This window comes from Lonchura striata, chromosome 7 (genome assembly GCF_046129695.1).
Source record: "Lonchura striata isolate bLonStr1 chromosome 7, bLonStr1.mat, whole genome shotgun sequence".
Classification (NCBI taxonomy): Eukaryota; Metazoa; Chordata; class Aves; order Passeriformes; family Estrildidae; genus Lonchura; species Lonchura striata.
This window is the reverse complement of record NC_134609.1, coordinates 27375167-27399718: the sequence shown is the minus strand read 5'-3', so window position 1 is coordinate 27399718 and position 24552 is coordinate 27375167. Positions and strand designations below refer to the sequence as shown.

The following is a 24552-nucleotide window of genomic DNA, read 5'->3' as shown; positions in this document are numbered from 1 at the left end:
ATTTTAAAAAAAAGGATGTTCCCTTGAAACACAAGTTTGTAATGAAATTTGCTTTTTCTTGTTTTTTTTTTTTTCTTTTGGTTGCTGTCAATTTTTACAACCAGATTTTTAGAAGAGTTGATGGGCTTGATGAACTATGAAAAAACATAAATGACTCTTCTAGTTTTGACCTACAGGTAAGATTTCTTCCTCTTAGTAAAAGGTAACTGATATCAAAATAAAAGTGTATTTTGATGCAGGAAACTGATCCTTCTTCATGTTTTCTGATTTTTAGAAGTTTTAGTTATTTGATAATTCCTTTTCTGTTTCCTTATGAATTATTATTTAATTATTTTACTTTACTCAGCTCCCATCCTGTCCTAGGTATGGTTTCCTACCTGTTTTCTGTGAGGGAAGAGCTTTGGCTGTGTCTGTATTGCAAAATTCAAATAGCCCAGACTATAAACCCTGTCTCCTTGTAAATGTCAGCCTCCTAGCTAAGTCAGGTAAAACTAAAGACATTCCATTTAGATGAAGCATTAGGTTTTGGGGTGAGAATAAATATATAAAATAAAGAAAAGAAATCAAAGTCAGGAGTGGAAAGCATGTTTTCAGGACATGGTTTAAATTCAGGCTCCTTTTCTGGTTGCATTCCATAATTCTGTGCTACTTCCCACTTAGCTCACAGGAATCTGCCCAGTCTGACCAAGGGCTGGGTAGCAGCTGTGAGGAGATCTCCAAATTTTGCCCCAGGAATTTCTGTTACATGTCTGAAATCGTCCATATTTGAAGAGTTATTTTAAGTCTCACCACACCTGCTGTTCTTCAGAAGGATAATTTTATCTGTAAAGAAAGAAAAAAAAAAATCAAAGTAATTAGATTTAAAAGAGGCTAGATATCAAGACTAACCCTCTTGCTATTGAAGTAAAGATGATAAAGAGCAAGAAAATGTATTTAAGGCTAGTTTCCTTCTGCCTGCTTCCCATCAGGGCTCTGACCTCACTGTCCCACATCCTGCAGAGTCTCTGCTGGGTGAGAGCAGCTCCTCAGAGATGCTCTCCCAGATCCCCTCCTGCCCCATCCCTTCCTCCTCCCTTCTGGGGAAGCAGCAGAGCCAGAGGCAGCACTGGCTTCTGCCTCCCAAGGCATCCCTGTTCCTAATTCCACAATGCTTGTGCTACCTCCCAGGTGGACCTACAGAATCCTCAGGTAATGATTAAGAACTCCAGCCTTTCTTGTGTCTTGATTTTCTTCATAAATCTGTAAAATGTGGGTTCTGTGTAGGGAAAAAAAAAAATTAGAAGTGCTTTGATTTTAGAGCTGAGGTGAAGACCAGCCAGCAAACCATCTCTGCAAGATTTCACTGCCACAGCAGAGCTGTCAGACTTGGAATTAAGAATAAGGTATGCAGGCTGACAATTCCCAGTAGCTTGGCTGCTCTGACAGAGAGAAATCAAGGGGCAAGTCCAAAACAATTCCTTTGCTGGAGTCATTATTGGCTCATTATCTTCATTATTGGCTCTTTTTCTTTCTTTTTAAGAACTGCTATATTCCCACTAAGTTTTCACTGTAATGTTGTTGTAGCATCTGGGCAACTCTCTGGACTCAGCCATCCAACCAGACTTTTACCCAGCAAACAGAGCTCCTATCAAGCCATGGACAGCCAGTTTCTCCAGGAGGATGCTGTGGAAAATGGTGTTAAATTCTTTCCTAAAGTCCAGACAGACACATCCACAGCCTTTCCTCATCCAACACGTGGGTCTCCCTCTCACAGGAGGAGAAGCAGATTTTACCTTTTCCTAATCTCGTGTTGCCTGGGTTAACAAATGTGAAAAGAGGTACTGGTTAGTGGGAAAACATAGTTGCACAGTGGAGTTTTTATTCCCCAGAGAATTTCTCCTGAGATCAGTGCTATCAAGCACTCTGAATACTGCAAATCCTAAACCCAGCAGAAAAACTTCACCCTCAGCACACGCTTGGAGAAGACTCAGTCAGTGTATAATTGCTTTATCTTTATAAAGCAATTTATATATTTATACACACTTTTTGCAGGGATTTTGAATATCTCTGAAACGGAAACAAACCTTAATTTATTTTTTTTTTCTTATTGCTGCATTAGACAAAAACACGTTGGCAGGGACTTGGCAGTTCAGGCAGTGGGCACATCCTCCACAACTCCATTCTGTCTCACACCAGTCCTGCTGCATCATTCCTGGAGCTGCAGGCACTGAAAAATGTCACAACACTCTGAGAATTCCTGGCATTTACTGCCTGTAGACCAAAATGTGAAACAAAAAAGTCTTTGATGGCTGCTGGACACAGATTTCTTACCTGCAGATCTCTGGCTATTCAAAATCCATGCTTAGAGTACTCCAATAATTCCTTACATATCCAAACTGCTTTGGTTTTAATACATTTTTAAGAGTTGCTTAAGCCACCTCTCTCTGCATCCGTGTGCTAGAAAAGCTTCTACCACAAATGTGTGCCTGGCAACAGTCTTGCATGTTTGAATTAAAGAGATGAAAATACTACTGTGAGAGCAGCAGACACAAAAATACCAACTTTGATAACTATATAAGCAGCTTTCTCTGTGGTATTACTATTTTGGAATGGGGTGGGGGGGGATTTAAGAGTACTTGAATATTCACTATGTGTACAAATGGATTTTTTTCCAGAATGAGAGTGCTGTGATTATTCTGCAGGAGCTGCATGTGAAGGTGCTCATCCTCTGCCTCTCCAGAGCTTGGGGGACAGTGAGTTTTATTTTTGAGATCACAACTGCTCTATATGAAAAGCAGTGCGCTCAGGATAATAATCTTTAAAACATGCCTTACTATTCTAAATTTAAAGATATTTCAGATAAAAGTAGGGACAAGAAGGTAAAATGTAAAAAAATGCTTCAGCAAAATTGTCTTCCATGCAAAAAGCCTACAGATAATTACAGGAAAGTAACCCTTTGTGTTTGTGGTTACTACAGAACTACTAGGAAATTAATGGGCATGCTGTTTATTAATTTAACACATGAAACAGTCACACGTGTGCAATAAACCATTTGGGGCAGCTGCAGAGATGCTAGTTCAGACATCTTAGTACAAATTTATTTGTTTCTCATTAGTAACTAAGTGGGTCAAATCAGGTCCTTGATGGATGTGTTCCTGGGAAGGACCCATGGCCAGTGTGGTACCCAAAGTTGCTAGCACTAAAAGAACATCTTACAACTTAGTGGGAATATAGCAGTTCTTAAAAAGAAAGAAAAAGAGCCAATAATGAAGAAAGAAGGCTTGAACCACTGTATGACTCTGCTCTTTTCCCTCCTCCTATTCTAAAACAGCACTAAAACAACCTGATCCATTTCCCACTGACAATTCCTATCTTGGTTCCCTAAGCATCACACATCTCTTTTTCTCCCCACTGAGCTGAGGCGGTGCTCATGCACAGCCAGCCTGTGGCGGCACACCCACACACACACGTATGTGCCACATTAAATCGGAATTATCTGCACTCGCGGCATCACAGCGCTTTGGGCTGGCAGGGACCTTAAGAAACCACCTGGTCCCACTCCCGTCCCGCTCCGTGGGGCCGGGGCTGGAGCCGGGATCAGGGACGGGACCGGGATCGGGACCGGCACCGGGATGGGGATGAAGCGAATCTTCCCGGGCTGCCGGCGGCCAATCGCGGCGGCCCGGGCGCGCCCCCGCGGCCCCCTCTGCCGCTGGGCATGCCGGGAATTGTAGTTCTCTCCCTGCGCTGCCGCCGTTCTGTGCGCAGCCAAGCGAACTACAACTCCCAGCAGACCGCGAGGCCCCGCCGCGCGGTGCCCGGCCGTGCCTACCATCCCCATCGCGCCCCGCGGGGCCTGGAAGGAGAAGCGGGTCCGGGAGCGCGCGGGGCGGCGCCTGCGCAGAGCGCGGCTTCCTGAGCGTCTGGTGGCGGCCGCCATTTTGTGGTGCCGCTTCCCTCTCCCGCTCGGGATCTGCGGCCGCGGGACCTGGAGCGGGGGCGACGCGGAGCGGGGGGAGCCGGGGCCGCCCGCACCCTCCTCACCTTCCCTTCGCCTCCGTGCGCCGCCCAGCCCCTCCGGCGCTGCCCCCGGGCGCGGCTGCGGAGAGCGGCGCTCGCCCACCATCATGGAAGACGACGGGCAGCCCCGGACGCTGTGAGTGGGGAGGGGGCGGCGGGGCGGGGATGCGCTCCCGGGGCGCGGGGCCGGGGGAGCGGCGGGGCCGGGCGGGACGGAGCGGCCGGGAGCGGGGCCCGGGCAGGGGGCGGCGCGGCGGCCCGCGCGGATCCGGCGCTGCGCCCGTGCACGGAGAGCACGGGCGAGCCGCGCCGGGCCCGCCGTCTAGCGGGGCCCATCCCCGGAGCCTCCGGGCCCGGCCCCGCCGGTGTGGAGGTGCGGGCGGGGGTCCCGAGCCTTCCCCGGGGGGCTGCGGCCGCCCCCCGGCCCCCCCTGCCCGGCGGTCCCGGCGCTGGGAAAGTTCTTTGTGCTCCGCCGGCGCTGGGTGGGATGGGGAGCGCCGGGAAAGCGGCGGGGATCGCTTTTCCCTCCAGCGTGTCACTGTGCTTCACTAACAGCGTGTCGGGCCCAGCAGAACGAAATAACTGTGTGCTGCCCGTGTCTCCCCGCGCTGTTTGCTCACTTGGTGGCTGTCATCCGTTTTCTGCTTGAAAATACAAATCTGAGCGTTTTGGGGTTGCTGTTGAGTTCTTTTCATCTTTGCAGATGTGGTTTTGATGAATTTTCTTTGTCCCGTTGGTTTAAACGAGGGAGGCTCGCACTTGTGGTTGGGGCACTTGAGAGCAGGGTTTTTGTGCTGCTGCTGATTTTAACCAGCTCCCAGATTTGCAGAGCAGCTGCCAGAGGGTGTTTCGGGCTCTGTGAGCGGTGCAGCGTTCGGGCTGTCCCTGCGAGAAAGGCAGGCTCATGCTAGGGCTGCCCAGATGACAAACACAGCTCAGGACAGTGCAAATGAAATCTTTGTCTATTTAGCTTTCAGGACAGTAGCCTTCAGAAAAACTCTCCAAGATAGCCTGGACTGAAAGCCACTGTTAAGAAACTACTGAAACAGAGTAAAATGTCTCATCATACTGTTCTCGCTACCAAAATGATGACTTGGCATTTAAGGCTTTGCAAGGCAATTTGTTTTTTCTCCTTTCTAGGTTTGCAAAAGTTCTTTAAAGTAGTTTATAATGCAGTATAAGTACTTAGTCCTTGCTCCCTGAGGTGCATAGTTTAAGTAAGCAGATCTGAAATGCTTTTTGTGTTGATTACCCAAATGATCTGAGTTTGCTTGGCCCTCAGAGTGGACCTAGCTTTTAGTGTTGTTTTAGAATAGGAGGAGAGAGAAAAGCAGAGTCACACAGTGGTTTATTCAGTTTTATTTTCAAACCTCCTTTCTTCATTATTGGCTCTTTTTCTTTCTTTTTAAGAACTGCTATATTCCCACTAAGTTGTAAGATGTTCTTTTAGTGCTAGCAGCTTTGGGTACCACATTGGCCATGGTTCCTTCCCAGGAACACATCCATCAAGGACCTGATTTAACCCACTTAGTTACTAATGAGAAACAAATAAATTCGTACGAAGATGTCTGAACTAGCATCTCTGCAGCTGCCCCAAATGGTTTATTGCACACGTGTGACTGTTTCATGTGTTAAACTAATAAACAGCATGCCCATTAATTTCCTAGTAGTTCTGTAGTAACCACAAACACAAAGGGTTACTTTCCTGTAATTATCTGTAGGCTTTTTGCATGGAAGACAAAAATTTTGCTGAAGCATTTTCTTACATTTTACCTTCCTGTCCCTACTTTTATCTGAAATATCTTTAAATTCAGAATAGCAAGGCATGTTTTAAAGATTATTATCCTGAGCGCACTGCTTTTCATATAGAGCGGTTGTGATCTCATGAATAAAGAGGACAAGAACAACAAATAAAAATATTGTTAATTGAACTTGTAAGTTTTCATTGTTTGGTTTATTTGGGGAGGGGGAAGGGGGAGAAAGTGAAGAACAAATTGTTTCAGTAGCTATTTCACCATGTACAAAAGCACTTGATTGATGGTGTAAGCAGAACTTTATTAATATCTCAGTTTTTATCTCCTGAAGGAATAAATGAAATCCAAAATCTGTAAATTGGGAAGGATTTTTCTTAATAGTTGCAGGCTTTTTTTTTTTTTTTTAACTTATAAAAAGCAAAACCTTCACTCAACATTTATGCCCATCTTATCCAGCTCAGCAATAAGGATTGTTTCAATTTGCACTGCTTATAGGGCTGTTATGTTTGTTCCAGTCATGATAGGACAGTCATAAACCTCTTAAGAATTCAGAATATTTTCTGAGGTTTAATATAGAACACTGACACTGTTTGCATTTTTCTTTCTTATATTTCTTGACTTTTTAGAAATGTGGAGAATAACCTTAGATACTTTCTGCCAAAAAACTTTCCAGAGATGGGGGCCTTTCTGCAGGATTTGTTCTAAAATGAGCTGTGAGCTTCTGATTTATTTGTTGGTTTTTTGTTTTGGTAGAACACTTGAAAGCTCTGTTCTCTGTGAGTACTGTTAGATTTCACAGGCTGTATCAAAGTCCTGCTTCTACTTTAAAGTGAAAACTAAACTATCAGAAACCTGATGTGCTGCTAATGTTATCAGCTCTCGCAGGCATCGAGAAAAATTGCAAAGTTGTATATTGTTAAAGTTTTTAGAAATGTTTTGTATGGTTTGTAGGTGTTCAGTGACTGCTCTGAAGTCAGTGCATGCCTATAGCTGTTATCTCATCAGCCTTGCCATGATGTGTTCCAAGTCTGGAATGTGGATAAGGTGCAGGAGTAAAGCTTCACCCAGATTCACTTCTCTTGAACTTCCTTTCAGTCCAGCTCTTGTTTAGGAATGTTGTCTCCTGGAGGAGGCTACAGAGTGGATTATTCTTGGTATCATTTTATTTCCAGTAGCTCACAAGCACTAGGCAGAGTTGCTAGAATTTCCATGGGTTCTTGAGCACATCAGTTACCTTATTGCTTATCATAATTTCCTCTTTTAAATACGGAAACTGCCATTTTTTTGCATGTTACCTGTGTGACAGAGAAATCAGATTTACTATCTTTCCTCCAAAAAAAGAGTGTAAAGGAGTTTTGTGTACCTAAAAGTAGTGGCTGTAAATACCCCTTTCTTACCTCCCTGTCTAGGATGCAATACAAATCTGTTTACCTTCAACAAGAGAGTTTTGCTGCTCAAGCCAGAGTTGAGTTCCAAAACTCATTGTGGACTGATGTATACCTCTTGTGTTCCTTAGATAGTTCTACAAGTCTCTGAATTTCAAGTAGTTTGTCATTCTTTGTGTTGTCAGCAGCACTCAGAAGTGTAATAGATCAAAATGTATGTCAGGACATCTGTCTGTCTATAGGTTGTTGGGATTTTTTTGTTGCTGCTTATTAATTAGTGTTTAAGTGCTTTAGGCTTGCAGAAGGGAGCAAACACTATTGCCTATGTGCAAAAAGCCACAACTTTTGCTGCCCTGTCACATCATCCAAGACCACCTATAAGAGTTTAGTAAGTGCTTCTGCCTTGCTGGGTTTTATAATTTTTAAAAAGTTTGCATCATATATCCTTTAGAATGTATTACTCCAAAAAGATTGAAATACAGTGCAATAGCATGTTAGGAGTCTTTTGGTTTCTTGAGGTGTGGTTGTGATAATTTTGATTTCATGAAGTAGAATAGAAGCTGCCATTGTGTTACATCACGTGGAAATGGGGCTAGAAAGGGGAAAGCTGACCATAGGCTGGCCATGTGTAGTGATTAGCATCAGCTGAGCCAAATTTTGTGTTTCCAGAAAGGTAAGGTGTCTGCTACTAATGTGGTGAATATATTGATTTCTTTAGTTCTGAAGTATTCAGACATTGACACTGGAGATGTTTGCTTGTATGGGTTTTTTTTTAAGTCCTCTTTAAATGTACGGATGGAGGTGATGTTACTGCAGTCTGCTTAAAAACATGAAAGTAACCATCAAGTCTTACTTTTTAGCATAGCAAAGCTAAGGTTTATGATGCAACATTCTATCTTGCTGAAGACATGGTGGTATCAAAAAAAAACACTTAGTATATCTTAAATATTCTAGCAGTTAGTGTAAATTTTCTTACCGTAGTTGAATAGATTGCTGAGGAATGGCTTTCCCTGGCCTTTTTTCCAAATACATGTTGATACTATGCAGAAGAGGATGATACTTGTTTTTTGCTAGTGTTAATTGTATTTCTTATTGTATCTGATTTGCAGTAGAAATAATGTGTTAATTTCATATCAGTGTTACTGTATCAGCGTGCATACAGAGGAAACCAGTACTGGCAATAAACTGACCCTTTATGTTGGAATTCCTACTGGGATATACATTTCCCATCTGATTTTAGTAGTATCTTCAAAGGTTAATATTTCCACTGAAAGCTATTAGTGATTTACAATTTATTCTTGGTGAATGATTAACAAAAATTTAGTTAATATTTCAGAAAGAAGGTATGGATAAATGTTTAACTACTAAGTTTTCAGGATAGAACTGAAAATTCAGTGAGATGGAGAGTTTGTCCTGTAAGGGGTCTTAGAGTTCTGCAGTTCTTAACTTCTCTGCTGAAGACTTCTGTTAATGACTTGTGTTAATTCATACATATTTAATAAGAAACCGATGAGTACCTGAAGGATTTTATTGGATGTTTTATATTCAGTTGGTACTTCAGAAAGTCACTCTGGATCTTGTAACATTGAAGTCCTGCTGAGAAAGTGCAGAATTGCCTCATAGTTGCTGAAAGAACAACATAAACAAACATCTGTTGATAACATTGTGTGGTGTTCTGATGAAAACAAACAGTGTCCATTTTAATTTTGCTGATCCAGATGAAAGTCCAGCTGTCAAACACAATTTGCTTTCAAAAAATTTTTAAGAGTTGCCTCTCAGAGCAATTTCAGAGCACACCTTTAGTTAATTCAACTTTGTCTGTGAGCAATAAGAAAGGCTTTTTCACATTTATGATCACTGTATAAACAGGTTAGGCTGACTTTAGTTTGCAGTTTTATGATGTTCTGTAACTGACCAGAGGAAAATGAGTAAAATGTCTATTGTTTCAACTTCTAAATCACAGAAGGTTCTGCTCATCTTCTTGGTCTCAGTTGAATTCTTTATGCCTTGACAGGCTTGTTTGTAAAGGTGTTGAACGTCCCTCTGCTGATGGCTTTTGACATCTGTTACTGTGACAAGCCTTGCTCTTAACTGATCACTTTGTTTACAATTTGATTACACGTATGTCACATTGTTAAAAAGAATTTTGTTTTGCATTTATGACTTTCTCAGCCATTATTGTGACCTGCTTAATCTAGGACTCTCATCTAAACTTGATAAGTATTTCAAAACTTGGAATTATTTCTCAAGATTTACAAACTAAAAAAAAAAAATCAAGTCTGATATTAAAATAACACTGCCAGAATTTTGGGGGGTATTACAAAGGTGGGAGCTATTGAGATAGATGCTGTACAGTGCATTTCTATGGCAGAATGCTGCATAAATTGCCTTCTCTGTTGGTGAGTGGGCTGGCTTTCCAAATGTTCAGGAAAACAGAAAAGTTGAGTTGGTTGATTGCAAGGCAGCACAACTTGTCCCAGAGCTGCTCCCGAGCTCATGGGAGTTAGATGTTTGTACCCAAATTCAGAAGTATCCTTGATGAGCTACTCAGTGGGAAGTGAAACTTAAAATATCATTGCCCAGTTGGTTGCTTGTTCTGCACAACATTCTTGAGCAATGTTCTTTGTGCTTTTGACATCTCTGTGCCAAGGAAATGATTGGCACTGGGTCTGGGTGTCCAGCTCTGTCTGCATCGAGCTTCACTTGTCAGTTGTATGGCCAACATTATAATATAGAAACCACATGAGTACTGCATTAAAACTATGAAATAATTAGTAAATATTGTCTTTAAGATACCTGAGATATTTTAAAGGGAGATTCTTTATAGTTGTTTAAGTTTTTAAAAGCATTATTACATTTTAAAATATGACAATTTCTGTTTTAAAATCTTGATTTTTTTTGTTTCCTTGTGTAGCTATGTAGGAAACCTCTCCAGAGATGTGACTGAGGTTCTCATACTTCAGTTATTCAGCCAGATTGGACCATGCAAAAGCTGTAAAATGATAACAGAGGTAAGGCCTTCCACATCTGGGGGGTAGCATATGTGATGTAGCTTTATCCTAAGATATGTCTAAAACAAATGAAGTTGAGGGCTTCTTTTGACTTTACTGGCAATGGGTTTCTTTGGGTTGATTGTATTTGGCTTTGGGGGATAACTCTTTGGAGGGGAGACCTGGTGTGTGCAATCCTGTGCTTTTGCCTGTAGCCCTGACATAGCTTTATCTGCTGGTGATGAGTTTCCACTTGATTTAAAAGAATTGTTACCCCCTCTTTGCAGAATCACATTGTTCTGTTGATCAGAAACCTTAATATTTCAAGTGTAATTCATGGCTATTTGGTACATTTTTCACTTTATTTGAACATGAGCCTCAGTAATTCTTGTCCCTCTTGAATAAATGGTTCTTTTCTATAGATGAAAAGTAAGAAATCCTTCAAAATAAGTTTGATTCTTCCTCAGCTTTTTCTGCATTAGTTCAAATAGTCTGCACCAGTATAAATAGTTCTTGTCTGCACCTGTCTGTTCTTAAATTAATGTTTCCTTGAAACAAAGTGACAAAATTTCCATAGTATTCCAGATAAAGTATTTTGTACAGAGTGTTGGTAAGTATCAATTCTTTCTTATCTCCATTGTAAATACTCTGGCACCTTTACAGTTGGCAGCCACTTCTGTGAGCTTTTTGATACATCCTACAAAACTTCTCTTTCCCTGGTATTTTTCCTTCCTTCTACATTTGTAACTGGTAAGCTTTGAGCAGGCAGGGACTAATCTGAGCTTCTGCCAGGTTTAAGCTTTGGTTCTTCATCTCTGGTTTCTGTATACTATTCATACTCTTTACTACATCTTATGCTTCTTACTAACTTGTAATTACAGATTTCTTAAGGACAGTTACATTAGTTTTTTGTCAAGATTGGTAATGAAGGTATTAAAAGGCAAGTCTTGTGACCTGCCTTCTTTAGGAGTGTTACCAGAAACTCCCCTGTGGGCTTCCTTTCCTTTCAGTGTGTCACACAGCTTGTTTGTATGAATTTGCTGCTTGTTTAATCACTGTCATCTTTGTCTGGACTACTAATTTCCCATGTGACACTTTTCTCGGCTGGATTTGCTTTAAGTTTATTGGAGAAAAGTAACAGAAGGCTGATAGATCACAGTTGTTAGTTCTTCTCTGAATCTCTGACATGATTGTCATGTGCTCTACAGACATAAGGTGTTGCTGCTCCCACCTTTGGCTGGATGAGAGCTGTTAGCAGAAGTTTGGTTTCTTGAGGAATTAGATGAGAAATTCCAACATTTTTACCTTGGTTAAGACTTTGTGGTTTTAAGATCTTTCCGTAAGTGAGACATCTTCATGAAACAAGTAGATAAACAACAACTGCTGTATTCAGTCACACAGAGGTGACTGCACTGGGCTGACCTCAGCACCTGCCAATAAGCAGTCACAGGAGTACAGGAGGGATTCTAGACTGGCACTGGCCTGCAGCTGTCACAGGACCTGTCCATGGTGTCTGTCCTTCTACAGCATGTGGTAAACCTGTCCTAGGAACTGTATCATGTTAGGTGGTTCTTACCATTGTTAGTACCACCATCACCTTTTAAAAACCTGAGATTTTTCCATTTTAGCCAGGTCATTAAGTCATATCAAGTAATTATTTTTCTTTTGTAGAGTATATGACATGAGCATATAAAGTGTTGAAAAATTTCAGGTGTTTATTTTGGGGGTATATAATACTCAGGCTGCTGGCACAATATTGATAGATAGTTTGAACACCTAAAGATCTGAGTGTCTGCAAAACAGATTCTTCTCACATTCAGACAAGTTCTCAGTACTAAAGAGGACCTCCCTACAATGTAAAAGTAAGGCTGCACTTCAGCTGAAGCATAAACTCCACCAAATTTTTTAAAGAAGCCTTATGGGTTTCCCAAAGTCGTGTGGGAAGAGGGGTGAATTAAGGTTTTCTTTTTTGGGGCATCTGAGGTGAGTGTGCTTGTGGAGAACTTTGTGACTGAAGCTTTTTTTATGATCTCAGGTGCAATTCCTCATCTGTTCATTGTGCATCAGTTAGAGGCCCCAAGTACTGAGAGTGTTCAGGAGGATGACTTCAGACTCCATGATCACTGTAGGAGTCTTATGGTCTGTTCAACTGTTGCATCTTAACAGCTTCAGAAGTAGACAGAGCTATGTTTAAGCTGTACAATCCAGTTTTAGGGGGAAGAACTGGAATTGTTCATCAGTGTAAGTGTGTATGGGTTGTCAGAAGTTAAATAGGAATGCTGGAAAAGGCTTCTCTTCACTTGTGTTACAACTGTGTTCTAGTTGCACTGGGGGAGGTTGTTAGTGAGAATACTGATGCCAGAGCAGTTCCTCTATGCTAGACCCTTCCCTATCCATGTTGAGGGTAATATTAGTGTTTATCATCTTCTGGTCCATGCATGTGCTGAATGGTTAATGGAAATGTTTTGGTTAGAGTTTTTGTGCTCATTACATCTTGGAGGTAGATCAAATCCAGTGTTCATGTTGGCATTCTCGACATCCTTTTCACTTGATCAGCTTTTCAAAAAACTCTTCTGTTCTTTGCACTTTATACTCTGGTACATGTATTACTTCAGTGACCTCTGTCAGTGAGTATTTTTAAAGGTGATTTGATAGGCCATCCTACAAAAACAGGTTGTACTCAAGGTTAACAGAGTTAACAGTCAATTGGTTAATATCCTTTTCCCTCAAACTATTTTGAGTTCTTTTAAAAGGCTATTTCCCAGTTGTTTGCTATGGCATTTTTCACTTGAGACTGACACTGCAGATTACAGGTTGCTGCCTGCTGGTGGTTTTCAGTCAAATTAAAGGAAAGATTTCTTAAGTAGGGCAGGAGAAAATTGGTGAAAATGTGTCCAGGGAATAAGCCTTTCTAGCTTTGAGTATATGCATGAGGCAGTTTTGTTCTTCTCTCCATTCTTCCCCTTTTTCCCCCCCTTTCCATCCAGTATGCAGATCACTTTTCTGATCAGTTATTTTTAGTTCAGTAAACTTCAGTCCTCGTTCAAAATAAGCTATCCTTCAGAAACTGCTAGACCTTTAATAAAAAATCCATCTTAAGAATTCTTGCATTTAACTTTAATGTCAAAGGCTATTTCATAAATCTGATGCAAATCATTCTGAAAGTTTCTAGCTATAAGTAATATATTTTCCTGGATTTTCTTCTCAGCAACCCGATAGCAGAAGGGTCAACTCTTCTGTTGGATTTTCTGTTTTGCAGCATACAAGCAATGACCCTTATTGCTTTGTGGAATTTTATGAACACAGAGATGCAGCTGCTGCATTAGCTGCTATGAATGGGAGAAAAATTTTGGGAAAGGTAAGTTGCTCACATGGTAATCTTAGATTTAAAGAATATAGATTTGTGTGAAAATATTAATAAAATGGTTGACAATGTTTTACCAAGATTAAATATCAATAGCATATTTTAAAAGTTTTGATATAAAAAGTAAGTCTTGTTTAGGAAATTTATTATTTGTGATGTTCTGTTTATAATGGTGTTATATATTACATTTTCTATTTATGATGGTGTTTTATATTAAATGATGATTTTTAAACATTGACAATTGTAACCCACCCTTGAATGAACTTATAAAATGTAAGAATTTTGTGAATTTGTACTAAATCTTATACTTGTTTTCAGGAGGTCAAAGTAAACTGGGCAACAACACCAAGTAGCCAGAAAAAAGATACATCCAGTAAGTAATGTAATGCCACAGTATCACTTCTACACAAATACCTCACAAAGTGGTAATAATTTATCATAAATGCATTTAAACATAACTTCTCTCCTTTTCATCTAGTGTTTAATAGAATTTTGCAAACTAATTCTTCTGTTTCTGCTTTACACCTGGGGAAACCGGAGTGGACAGATTAAATTGCTGCTGCTCTTCACATGGAATCCTGAGCGTTCCTGGTTCCCAGAGCTGTGTGCAGAGCATCACTTTCTCAGGAGTTGAAACTTTAGATAGCAGTTAAATATTTGATTAGTAAATTATTTATTTTCAGATCACTTCCATGTGTTCGTTGGGGATTTAAGTCCAGAAATAACAACAGAAGACATCAAGTCAGCATTTGCTCCTTTTGGTAAAATATCGTAAGTATCATCATAAACATTTCCATTATCAGTCAGAAAATGTGATAGTGAAAATGTGTTTCTAAGTTGAAATGCTATTTCTAATATATTGAGATAACTTTTCTGCTGTTCATTACCTTGTGGTGGGTGGGTAGTAAAGAGGGGTTGTATCTCAGTGTGTTTTACAATGTAAATACAATAATGTAATTGTGCTCTGGTTTGCTGAAAAAAATGTGCTTTTAACCTAATTTATATGCTAATGTCTTTCAACCTTTTATTAAAATTTAATTACTGCTCTAAGTGTGATTTTTTGGTATTGAGAATGTGTACAGAGTAGTGACTTGACAAGTGGTTTATGTTGTATCCTGGGTGTGTTTTATGTGCATTTTTGCTGCATTTCATAGGCAGTGTGGAAAACTGGGCAATTGAAATATAATTCTATAAAGCAGCTAGTTAATACCTTGGGAATGTGTTGAAAAAGCTAATATTTATGAGAATGAAATCTGGTTTTTTGGATGATAATGGGATGAATTACAATTATAATATCTTAAATGAAAGAACGGTGGCTTTACAATATGTGCACATTTCTGCCAGTTAAGAGAATGTTTCTTTAAACTTCTCTTGGACAATTCAGGTGATGCTAAATCACCTGGTGTTCTAATTGAACATATTTAACATTACAAAATCCTTGAGAGTGCTAAAGTAAATATATGTCCTAAAGAGTACTGCTACAAAAAAAGTCTGGTTTATATTTTATCAATTTATCTTTATAAAAATCAAAGTTGCACATGAATGGTTTTGTACTACTTTACAGGAATATATTTCTAAGAACAAAATTCTTATTTTTCTCTTGTTCTGTACGCATATTTTTAAATGAATCATAAATCTTATTTCTTACCTCTGCTGTTTTGTTTACTTTGCTTTTTGTCTCTTAATGTGGTAAGTAGTACTGTTTTAAAAATCAATTTAAAAAGAATAATTCAGGTTTCTGTTTCTCAATCTATATTTATACCTGAGACCTGCAGTTTTTCTAAAGTCCAAGTCACAATTAAAAGTAATAGCATTCTGGTTATTTTGCAGAATTGCTCATAAGAATGGACAGGATCTTGAAGGCTAACTGCAAGGAACTGTGCACACTGGAACTCAGTTGTAGATTTTTTCTCATTTCTATTTATTCTTATTATACATTATTTATATATACATATTTTAGTATTTACATTTTAACATTCTATATTCAGTGCAGTTCTATATTTCCAATCATTTTAACTTACTCACTAAAATTTCTGTGTAAATTTGTTGTTTTCGTACTGGTGTGCTTAGCATTGTTGTTAGTTTTATTCTCCTTTCTTAAATTTCTGAAAATGTCAATTTTTCAAAATTTACAGCTACCCAAACTCCAAAATGATGGTAGAGAATTGACCAAGAAAAATAAAGAAATCTGTTAACAGGCCATGTATGCCTTTTAATTCCTATTTTTTCCTCTTTTTCGATTTTTTTAATATTTCATATATTTTGTATCACTAGGCAGAAGACATTTAACTATTTAGAAAATGCATGGTAAATTAGATAGAATTGTTACAGTAATTTATAGAACAGTAAACCTTAGAGGACCCTAGCCATTAGAATATTAGAAAAGGAAACTTTGTTTCTCTTATACTTCAAATTTGAACATTCTAGTTATAGCCAGTATAGGTTATGTGCATAGGTTGCATGTTTATTACATGTTATTTTTTTTGTCCTACTGCTTTTTTCTAACAGGTAAAGAAGCAATAGGGAGAGTTCAGGAATGACTGTAGTTTTAGGGCTAACTGAATTTATAAGAAAAAATTATGCTCACAATACAGTGTGTGTGGTTCCTTTTAGTTTTTATTTTGCAGGTTATCAATACTACCCTCATATAGCTGTGCTTCTTTTCACAGGGATGCACGGGTAGTTAAAGATATGGCAACTGGAAAGTCAAAAGGCTATGGTTTTGTATCTTTTTATAACAAACTGGTGAGTAATCACAATGCAGGTTTAAAATACTTCCTATTTCCCACTTTTAGTTTTGCCTGTTTATGTATTTACTGTTTATTAGACTTCACCCAGGGAAGCAAATTTGCATGTACAGGAACTGTATGTGTCTTTAGGACAACATAGGGGAACTGAATCATTTTGTATAGGAAAAACTCACAGTTTCAGGATTTTAGGCATATAAAGCCTGTTTGTGTGGTCAGAAATCCTACATGTCAGATCTCTTTTGATGGTTCTGTAACAGTTATCTAGAGCTGTCATAATTAGAGAAAAAGTTTTCATTTCTTCAAATTTGCCAGTGCCATAAGATACTGCAATTTAATGCCTTAATTTAGTGTGTTTTTCCAGTTACACTTTCTTTATTCTGTGTTTCAGCTGAAAAAGCAAGGAATAATTGTTATTTCCTTGTACCCCTCTTCCCTTATCATACAGTTGTTTGGTTCCTGTGACCAGAGGGGAACTGTAACAGTCATGGAATTAAAGTTAGTGAATTCTTTTGAGACTGAGCAATAAAAACTCCAATTTGAAATTTCTACTAATTCTACAAAATTAATGGATGAATTCTAGACACAGTACTAAAAAGTAGTCTTAAATTTCCTGTCCTGATTGCTGTTCACTCCCACAGCAGCTGCACCTGTAGAGTTATGGTGTGACTGTCCTGAGCTGGTCCTTTAAGGCCTGTTTTTTAGACTGTATCATTCTGCTATATTTGGGGAAATGGGATGTATACCAGACTTCAGGTACTCCAGCCTGAGCTCTTAATGCATAACACAGTTAAGAGAAAATGGAACTCCTGCATTGGACTGGATCAGTTATGGCTTGGGCTCTGTTCCATTTTTGTCTCAGCTGTGATCCTCAAGCAGGATAGCAGCAAGATTCATCAGAGGGTGTTTCCTTTCCTAGTCAATTCATTATGTGTTCACCATGTTTTAGGAGCCAAAGGTGCTTGAATCAATTGGGATGTTTAATTATCTGCTGGTTTGGTTTTATCATTTAGATTGGATTTTTCTTTTCTTATTGGTTATGTTTTGCAATTTCATTTTTGTATTTAAGTGTTTTCAAAATGAGTATCCAGAATTGAAACCTAGAAAGATCAAGGTCCTGAGTTTGAGAACAGAATTCTAGCTGAGAGCAGCTCACCTTTAACTTGTCCACTTGGGTTTTTTTTGTCCCTTGTGCTTGGCAGTTTTTTTCCTTAAGCTTTATGCCCTTCAAAAAGCATTTTAAATGTGCCTATTTGCCTGTCTTCTTCCAAAGCAATTGGGAGACAAATTGCTTCTTGCAGCTGTTACCAAACTTACCCTTGCTTACCAGATGCTTCTGCTTATACTGGGAACTTAAAGATTGTCTTCATTTTCATGTTCAAGATAAAAAGTGAGCCATGGATTCTCATGTGTGTTCATACAATGACTTTAACGTGTGGAGAACTTAAAAAGCATCCGTTGCACACCTGCAGGAAGCAAAAGAAATATTTAGCATAGCTGTTTTATTTCAATGATTAGTCCTGGCATCTGTGTGACCTTTCCACTTTTTCTGGCAACTTTTGAACATTTTAATGCAGATGCTTGTATAGTATACGTGGATATGGTATAAATGTGTGTATACATGTATGTATACAGGTAGTATATGTATGACTGCATCTGGCTTTTATCCTGTGTAGAAGATGGGTGGGAAGAAGTCTTTACCAAATCACTTCTGAGGGCCTTCTCCATAACCAGTTGCCTTCATGTTAATTAATGTTTGTCTGCTTGCTATGACTGTTCAGAATTTCATACTCTTCTTAGTACTGTTAATGATTTTGTCAGTGGAATTAACTGATAACCAAATCTTGGGAGTAGATTTGTACGTGGTTTCTGTGGAAGTGCTACAATCTCTGTTTTAATCTCTTCAGGATGCAGAAAATGCTATTGTACACATGGGAGGCCAGTGGTTGGGAGGCCGCCAGATCAGAACTAACTGGGCAACAAGGAAACCACCAGCCCCTAAAAGTACACAAGAAAGTAAGAGCTTCATGTCATGCTGTGTTGTGTTTGTTGTCTTTCCACTGTTCAGTGGGGGAATAAAACATTAGCCAAAATCATGTCACTTAAATCACATATTAGCTTGCCTTCCAGATCTTGATTAGATTTTTTTTTGGTATGTTGTATCAACATAGTCATAAAATTTTAATGTTTGTTAATAATGTGTTTGTTAAATGTGAAATTCATGCTTGTGTGTGAGGTAAGTGTCTAGGTTACTGTCAGCCCACTGCTGAAAACCCGCCTTCTCTCTTTATAGATAATACAAAACAGTTGAGATTTGAAGATGTAGTAAATCAGTCAAGTCCTAAAAATTGTACTGTGTACTGTGGAGGAATTGCCTCAGGGCTAACAGGTATGAAGTGTTCTCTTATTTTTTATAATTGAAACTTTTTGGACACCAGGATGATTGCTAATTCCAAAACATCTTATGTTGTAGATCAGCTTATGAGACAGACTTTTTCACCGTTCGGACAGATTATGGAAATAAGGGTGTTTCCAGAAAAAGGTTACTCATTTGTCAGGTATGGACAGAGAAAGCAAAATCTCTGGGTCTGTGTATGTACTAATACTTCATTTCCCTGTAATGTCACTTGATTGAACTTGTTCTGATACAATAAAAGCTGTCACCATATACTCGTAGAATAATTTGGAACTTGTAAAAAGGGCCACCAACATTTTTACCTGAGAAGATGAATGTTTGTGAAAGCAGATGTTTTTCTCTGGATTTTCTGTATGTATGGAGTCCTTGTTTTTTAAGTAATCAGGTGGAAGTACTGTAAAACATAACATTAGTTTGTTTTTACATTTTTTAGGTTTTCAACCCATGAAAGTGCAGCACATGCTATTGTTTCAGTTAATGGAACCACAATTGAAGGACATGTTGTTAAATGTTATTGGGGTAAAGAATCCCCTGATATGACTAAGAACTTCCAACAGGTAACTACACTTAACCTTTTCTTTGTATTACAAAAGCAATTGTGTTTATACCTGTAATGACTTCCCAGTTATAATGGCTAAATTTTGTGGTGGAGTTCTTATGAAATTCCATGTTCTGTCTCAGTTATGTTCCAGTTCATCAAATTGGGCTAGTGATTTTGATGGAATATCTGTTACTGTCTTCTGGATATGATCCAAGATAGGGAGAAACTTTGAGGTAATTTTAATTCTTGCTGTTTTGCTAACTGCAGATTAGGTGGCTGTCCAACCAAATAGTCTTTGGGGTTTCAAGCACACAAATATATTTTTCAGTACAAGGATCTAATTAAGTCATAGTGACATCTTATTTTCCAGATCTCATTATTGCTTGTTTTAGCTCTCTGATTGATATAGCCAAAACTTTGCCTTCAGCAGCACAAATGCAATATAAACCATCTCTAGAATCTGAAGTACAATGGATTATTCTTTCTGCAGGTGGATTACAGTCAATGGGGGCAATGGAGCCAAGTATATGGAAACCCACAACAGTATGGGCAATATATGGCTAATGGGTGGCAGGTACCATCGTATGGAATGTATGGCCAAGCATGGAATCAACAGGGTTTTGGAGTAGAGTGAGTAATTATATTTAATTTTTTTTAGAATATTCCAATAATGCTTTAGCTTAAGTTTCAGGCTTATTTGGGTCAAAGATTGCACAAGGTTTCAAACTTTAGAGGGGCTTCTGTGTGCTTAAAGTTTATGTTCAGTGATTGCCGTGAGCAGATGCTGGGGTGAGTCGCTCAGACTTGTACCTGATGGCACATTTTGTGTGTGATATAGGTACAAAGACCACCCAGTGTGGAAAGGTTTTGGGTGGTGGTCTTGTCTGGTATCTAAATCTGTTCTGGGTTCTGACTTAAGGTGGTGAGTCTGAGCCAGGAGCCCTGGGTATTTGCCTACAGGGAGAGAAGGAACTACACACAGACACTTTAACTTGTGCAGTTTCAGAATTTGGGTGGGCTTTTAATAATGGATCTCTTGAAGGCTGAAGTCTTCAAAAGAACTCTTCGTTTTAACATAATTTTGAAATAACTTGTTTGCCTAGTTCTTCATTATCTGGTGCCAGTTAAACATATTAAGCCCTGATAGACCTATCACTGGTGTTCATGGCCATGAGGTATTGGGTATTTCTTGCATTTCTGCATCACTGATGTTGAGTTCCAGACACCTGTGTGTGTTCATGCCTTGAGAGGCAGATGCCATATCCAACTGGTACCCAAGGTTTGTGGGGTTTTTTATCTTTTGTTCTTAAAAAGCTCATCATATTTTCAGGAATCACATGTTGCAGAGCTTAACCTGAATTACTCATTAAAAAGAAGAAGAAATTGTTCTACTTTGATACAAGTAGTTGTGTAGGAAGTATGTTTTTATATATATTTTTGAAGTTGCTTTTCCCCACTTTTTTTAACTATCCTGTTTCTTTTTAAGCCAATCTCCATCTGCTGCCTGGATGGGTGGATTTGGTGCTCAGCCTGCCCAGGGACAAGGTGCTCCTGTAATACCTAACCAAGCTGGATATGGTATGGCAAGCTACCAAACGCAGTGAGCTGGGACTCTGTTCAAAAGTGTGTATTTCATGATAGGCTGCAGTTTCCAGTGACATTCTGAAGACTGGAATGTAGACAATGAAAAAAAAAAGAAAATATTTATTTTAAAAATGGAAATGTTTGGAACCTTTAGCACAGCTTTGCTTTGGTGAAGGACACAGATGTCTTCTAGTTCTGCCTTTTTAAGTTTTTGTTCATGATGGATATGAACATGTTTTTCTTTGTGTACAAAAATGAAAAATAAAGTCAATAAAGACAATTCTGACTACAAATTTTGATATAGTAGGAGAAATGGCTAATGAATTTGATCTTGAAGTTACCATTCCTTTTTTTTTGTTTTGTCTTCAGTGTTTTATATCGTTGTGCTTTCAAAAGAAATGACGTTGAAAAACAGGGAGTTGCTTTTAGTTGAACACACATCCTGAAACAAACTGTGGACCAATCACTACAACCTGCGAGACAGTATTGAGTTTTCAAGAAACCTATGGACATAGCTCAAAGTATATGTAGGTCTTGGAATAATTTTTTTAAAAAAATATTTAATTTTTCTACATGCTTACAGAAAACAGTTGATACAATGAATAGTTCAGTCTGAAATGAAAAACAGTACTGTCTGAGAAATTTCACATAACTTTTACTGTCCACATTCAGGCACACGTTGGAACTTTTCAGACCTGGTTTGCTTGTTAAAACTCTTGTAGTTTACATTTAATTTTGAGAAGTAAAAGTGTTTTTACAAGTATGTTGTTTGTATTCAAATCAGACAGTCATACTTGAGCTTTTACATAAAGTTTGAAGGCTACACATTGTAAATATTTCATAATTACAGTGTTTCAAAAGCATGCTCAAACATAGAAGTAGCAATGTAATTATTCAAAGTAATACTTAATATACCCTACTGCTTTAAATGCAGTAGATTGACAAGAATGTGCAAGACTGACATTTCCAAAGTTGGCTATTATGTAAAGTTACATAAAGAACTATAACAAAGAGCCTTAATTTTAATTTCATAAATCTTTAATGCATCACCTTTTTGTCATTAGAAATACAAATTTTTTGCTTTACATTATTTGGTATGTAAATACCTTGGTTAACAACCTTGTAAACCTATTTCAAGGTTATTATAAGTTGTATAGTATCTTGAGTGTTTTGAAAAATCTTGATGTTTTTTAAGTCTAGAAATATTTTGCCCAAGAATTTTTTAACAAGATTGTTAAAAACATCTTATTTTAGAGAATATTCAATGTGCCATTTGGTAAATGGAGATGCAGTTGAAACAGTACACTGAGTTGTGACTTATTTTTAATTAAAGTTTTTGTCTTTATGGGTGGTTTGCATGTGATGAACTTGTACAGAGGCTGGGTTGTTTGTGTACTGAGTGTGTAAATGGATAAACCATGAAGATGTTTAAATGGTATACTTGGGTTATTTCTGAATTATTTTATGGATACATTGATATAAACTGCCTCAATAAATCTGAAGTTGAAAATGAATGTAAGTTAGATATAAGTAATGTGTCCTCCCTGTGACAGCTAGAGGGTGCAAATGCCTCAGCTGTCATCTGGAATGCTGAGGCAGGCAGGGTTGGAAGGGAAAGAGTAGGATTTGCAGTGGTAGCTCAGTGAAGCAAACTTGTATTTTAAAAGAAACAGAGAATTTGGTTTTTAGAGATGGTAGTTCTAAGTGAGTGTCTGAGAAGCTGTGTATTTTCTCTTTTCTGTTTCTGACCATGCAGGTGTTGCGAGGTGGAGTAGTCTGTTTTGAAATGGCGATTTGCAGTTGTGTTAAACCCAGCCAGGTTGTGCAAATAACTACACTTATTGCTGTAGCAAAATCACATGAGGGTTTTCTTTCCCCCTCTTTTTATTGATGTGTGAAGTAGTACCTTGACTTTTAGATCAGGTTGAGAGTGAGATGTACTGGAAGAGCAGTTTAGTCAGTTGGCTCATCTGCACCAGAGGTACTTGTGACTCTGGGCATCTAATGCATGCAATAATGGCTGAAGTTAGTGTGGAACCACGAGTGCTCGTGCTGGCAGAATTGGCCCTTTATCTCCTTTTCTCCTTTATGGTATATGTTGTGTCTTTCCACTCAAGATAGGAATCTTGCCTACAGGACTCTTGTTTTTCTATACATTTTGTACATATGTGTATATCTACGCGAGGATCGGCCTATACATTGTAGTTTGGAAAAAACCTCACGAGTAAGTCTATGTTTTTCTTACACTCAGCTGGTTTTAATAAGTCATGAGTCAGTAGAGATACGAAATGTGAGTTCCTTTAGGATTTCTTAGGCTTCACTTGAAATCTGGGTTTTCTACATCCTTCTAGGTGTTTGCCATATGGCTGTTCTGGGTGCATGCTGGAGTGGAGGCAGTTTGTTCTTTAGGCGCTACTGAAGATTTAGATGATGCAAGTACATTGCCAGATAAATGCCCATATAAATGGGTGTGAGATTAAGGCAGTGATCTTTCAGGTCTCAATGTGTAGATCACTTTAAATCTGATTATTTAATATGCCTGCTGTAGAGCTGGGCCATACCTGACCTGTATTTCAGGGTGAAAGATAGGATATACCTTCTGATTTAAGTCTTTTGTCATTGATTTTTATACAGCTTTTCTGTAATGGTGATAATTTCTTCGCAGACTGCTCAAGGTGTGGGGGTCTCCAGTGTCCTTTAATGTTTCTCTAGCACTGCGAGGAGGAGTTGTAAATTAGATTGCTTTTTACTCAGTAGCATTCATAAATGCATCACTGACAATTTTTTGGCACCAAAGAGCCTCTTGCACCATACTGCTTTTATGAGTGACACTTACACTGTTGTAATTTCTCTAACTACAGAAATCGACCACTACCTAACCCTTACCACTAGGATTTGGATTTCAGAAACACTGATATATTATGGCTTAAGTTGATGCGTGCAACCTAAACCAAGGTTGTAATCTGCATTTGCAGAAAATGTTCAATAAAAGTGGAACGTGATAAAGGGCTTATCCTGTATTTGTCATCTGTCAAAGCATTGTCCCTCTTTGCTGTAAAACTGACAACAGGCAGACAAGGCTGAACTTGTAAACTATGCACTTGCAATCATGTAAAAGATGTTTTATTTAAAAAATTTTCCTACAAAACCATTTTGTATTTTGCAGAGTTGCAGTAGTAAGGCTGTAAATCTAAGGTCACGTGTAGCTTCTCATCAATCCTGCCTCCTTGTGTATATTTGCTAACACTTTTTAGACATACCTGCAGAACCTTCTTCTTACTGAGATAATTTCGTGAGAAGCAATTCACTGTACCAGAACCATTGCCTTCATTTCACTCAAAAAAGTCTCACAGTGAATAAGGCTTAGTTTTGCAGAAAAAATAGTGATTTGTTTTTCTTGTGTTTGTACACAAGGAAGCAGACTTAAACTGTATGGACATGATTAGTGTCTGATACTTCTTAATTATCTGACTGTTTTTGAACAAGGGCACAAGTGTTTGTTTTAATCACGTGAAACTGTTTCCTGGTCAGCAATAAAAGATTTTGTTGCACTGTTCTTACATTGCAAGATACAGGCAATCTTTTGTTCAATATACTTCCAAAAAATAGATGGGGTTTTGAAGAACTGCCTTGTTCCAACTTGAATTTTCATATATAGATATAATCTGGGATCTGGATTGTGGCTGTAAGAGCAAAAGAAAGTTCTCTTGAAAGTTGAGTTAGAATTCATTTTTTCTGATCATGTGTGGTGCCTGTCCCACATTGATAAATT

General features: G+C 38.6%; 1 protein-coding gene and 1 long non-coding RNA gene across 4 annotated transcripts; one reads left to right on the top strand and one right to left on the bottom strand.

Annotated features, from left to right (window-relative positions):
* Positions 1–568: 568 nt before the first annotated feature.
* On the bottom strand, positions 569–4128 carry LOC116183816 (uncharacterized). Its single transcript, XR_004148514.1, has 2 exons — positions 4024–4128; positions 569–822 (listed from the first exon to the last, which is right to left on the bottom strand). It is a non-coding gene; the product is annotated as an uncharacterized LOC116183816 (long non-coding RNA).
* Positions 3886–23789, top strand: TIAL1 (TIA1 cytotoxic granule associated RNA binding protein like 1). 3 transcript variants are annotated; one of them, XM_021529274.3, is made up of 12 exons: positions 3886–4135; positions 10053–10149; positions 13337–13486; positions 13811–13865; positions 14176–14263; positions 16162–16237; positions 18147–18255; positions 18533–18628; positions 18713–18797; positions 19089–19212; positions 19687–19826; positions 20683–23789. In XM_021529274.3, exons 1-12 carry the CDS (start codon positions 4107–4109, stop codon positions 20798–20800), a joined length of 1167 nt encoding a protein of 388 aa, XP_021384949.1. In that variant the 5' UTR covers positions 3886–4106; the 3' UTR covers positions 20801–23789. The 3 variants fall into 3 exon arrangements, with proteins under 3 accessions (XP_021384949.1, XP_021384950.1, XP_021384951.1); XM_021529275.3 differs by having other exon boundaries at positions 3888–4135; positions 13388–13486; XM_021529276.3 differs by lacking the exons at positions 3886–4135; positions 10053–10149; positions 13337–13486; positions 13811–13865; positions 14176–14263 and adding an exon at positions 14270–15695.
* The last annotated feature ends 763 nt before the right edge of the window (positions 23790–24552 follow it).

Excerpts from the sequence above, each read along its gene's own strand:
- TIAL1 (XM_021529274.3), top strand. The coding sequence starts at position 4,107 with ATGGAAGACGACGGGCAGCCCCGGACGCT. Across the intron at positions 13,866-14,175 it reads CCAGAAAAAAGATACATCCA|ATCACTTCCATGTGTTCGTT; the intron begins GTAAGTAATGTA and ends ATTTATTTTCAG. Across the intron at positions 19,827-20,682 it reads CAACAGGGTTTTGGAGTAGA|CCAATCTCCATCTGCTGCCT; the intron begins GTGAGTAATTAT and ends TTTCTTTTTAAG.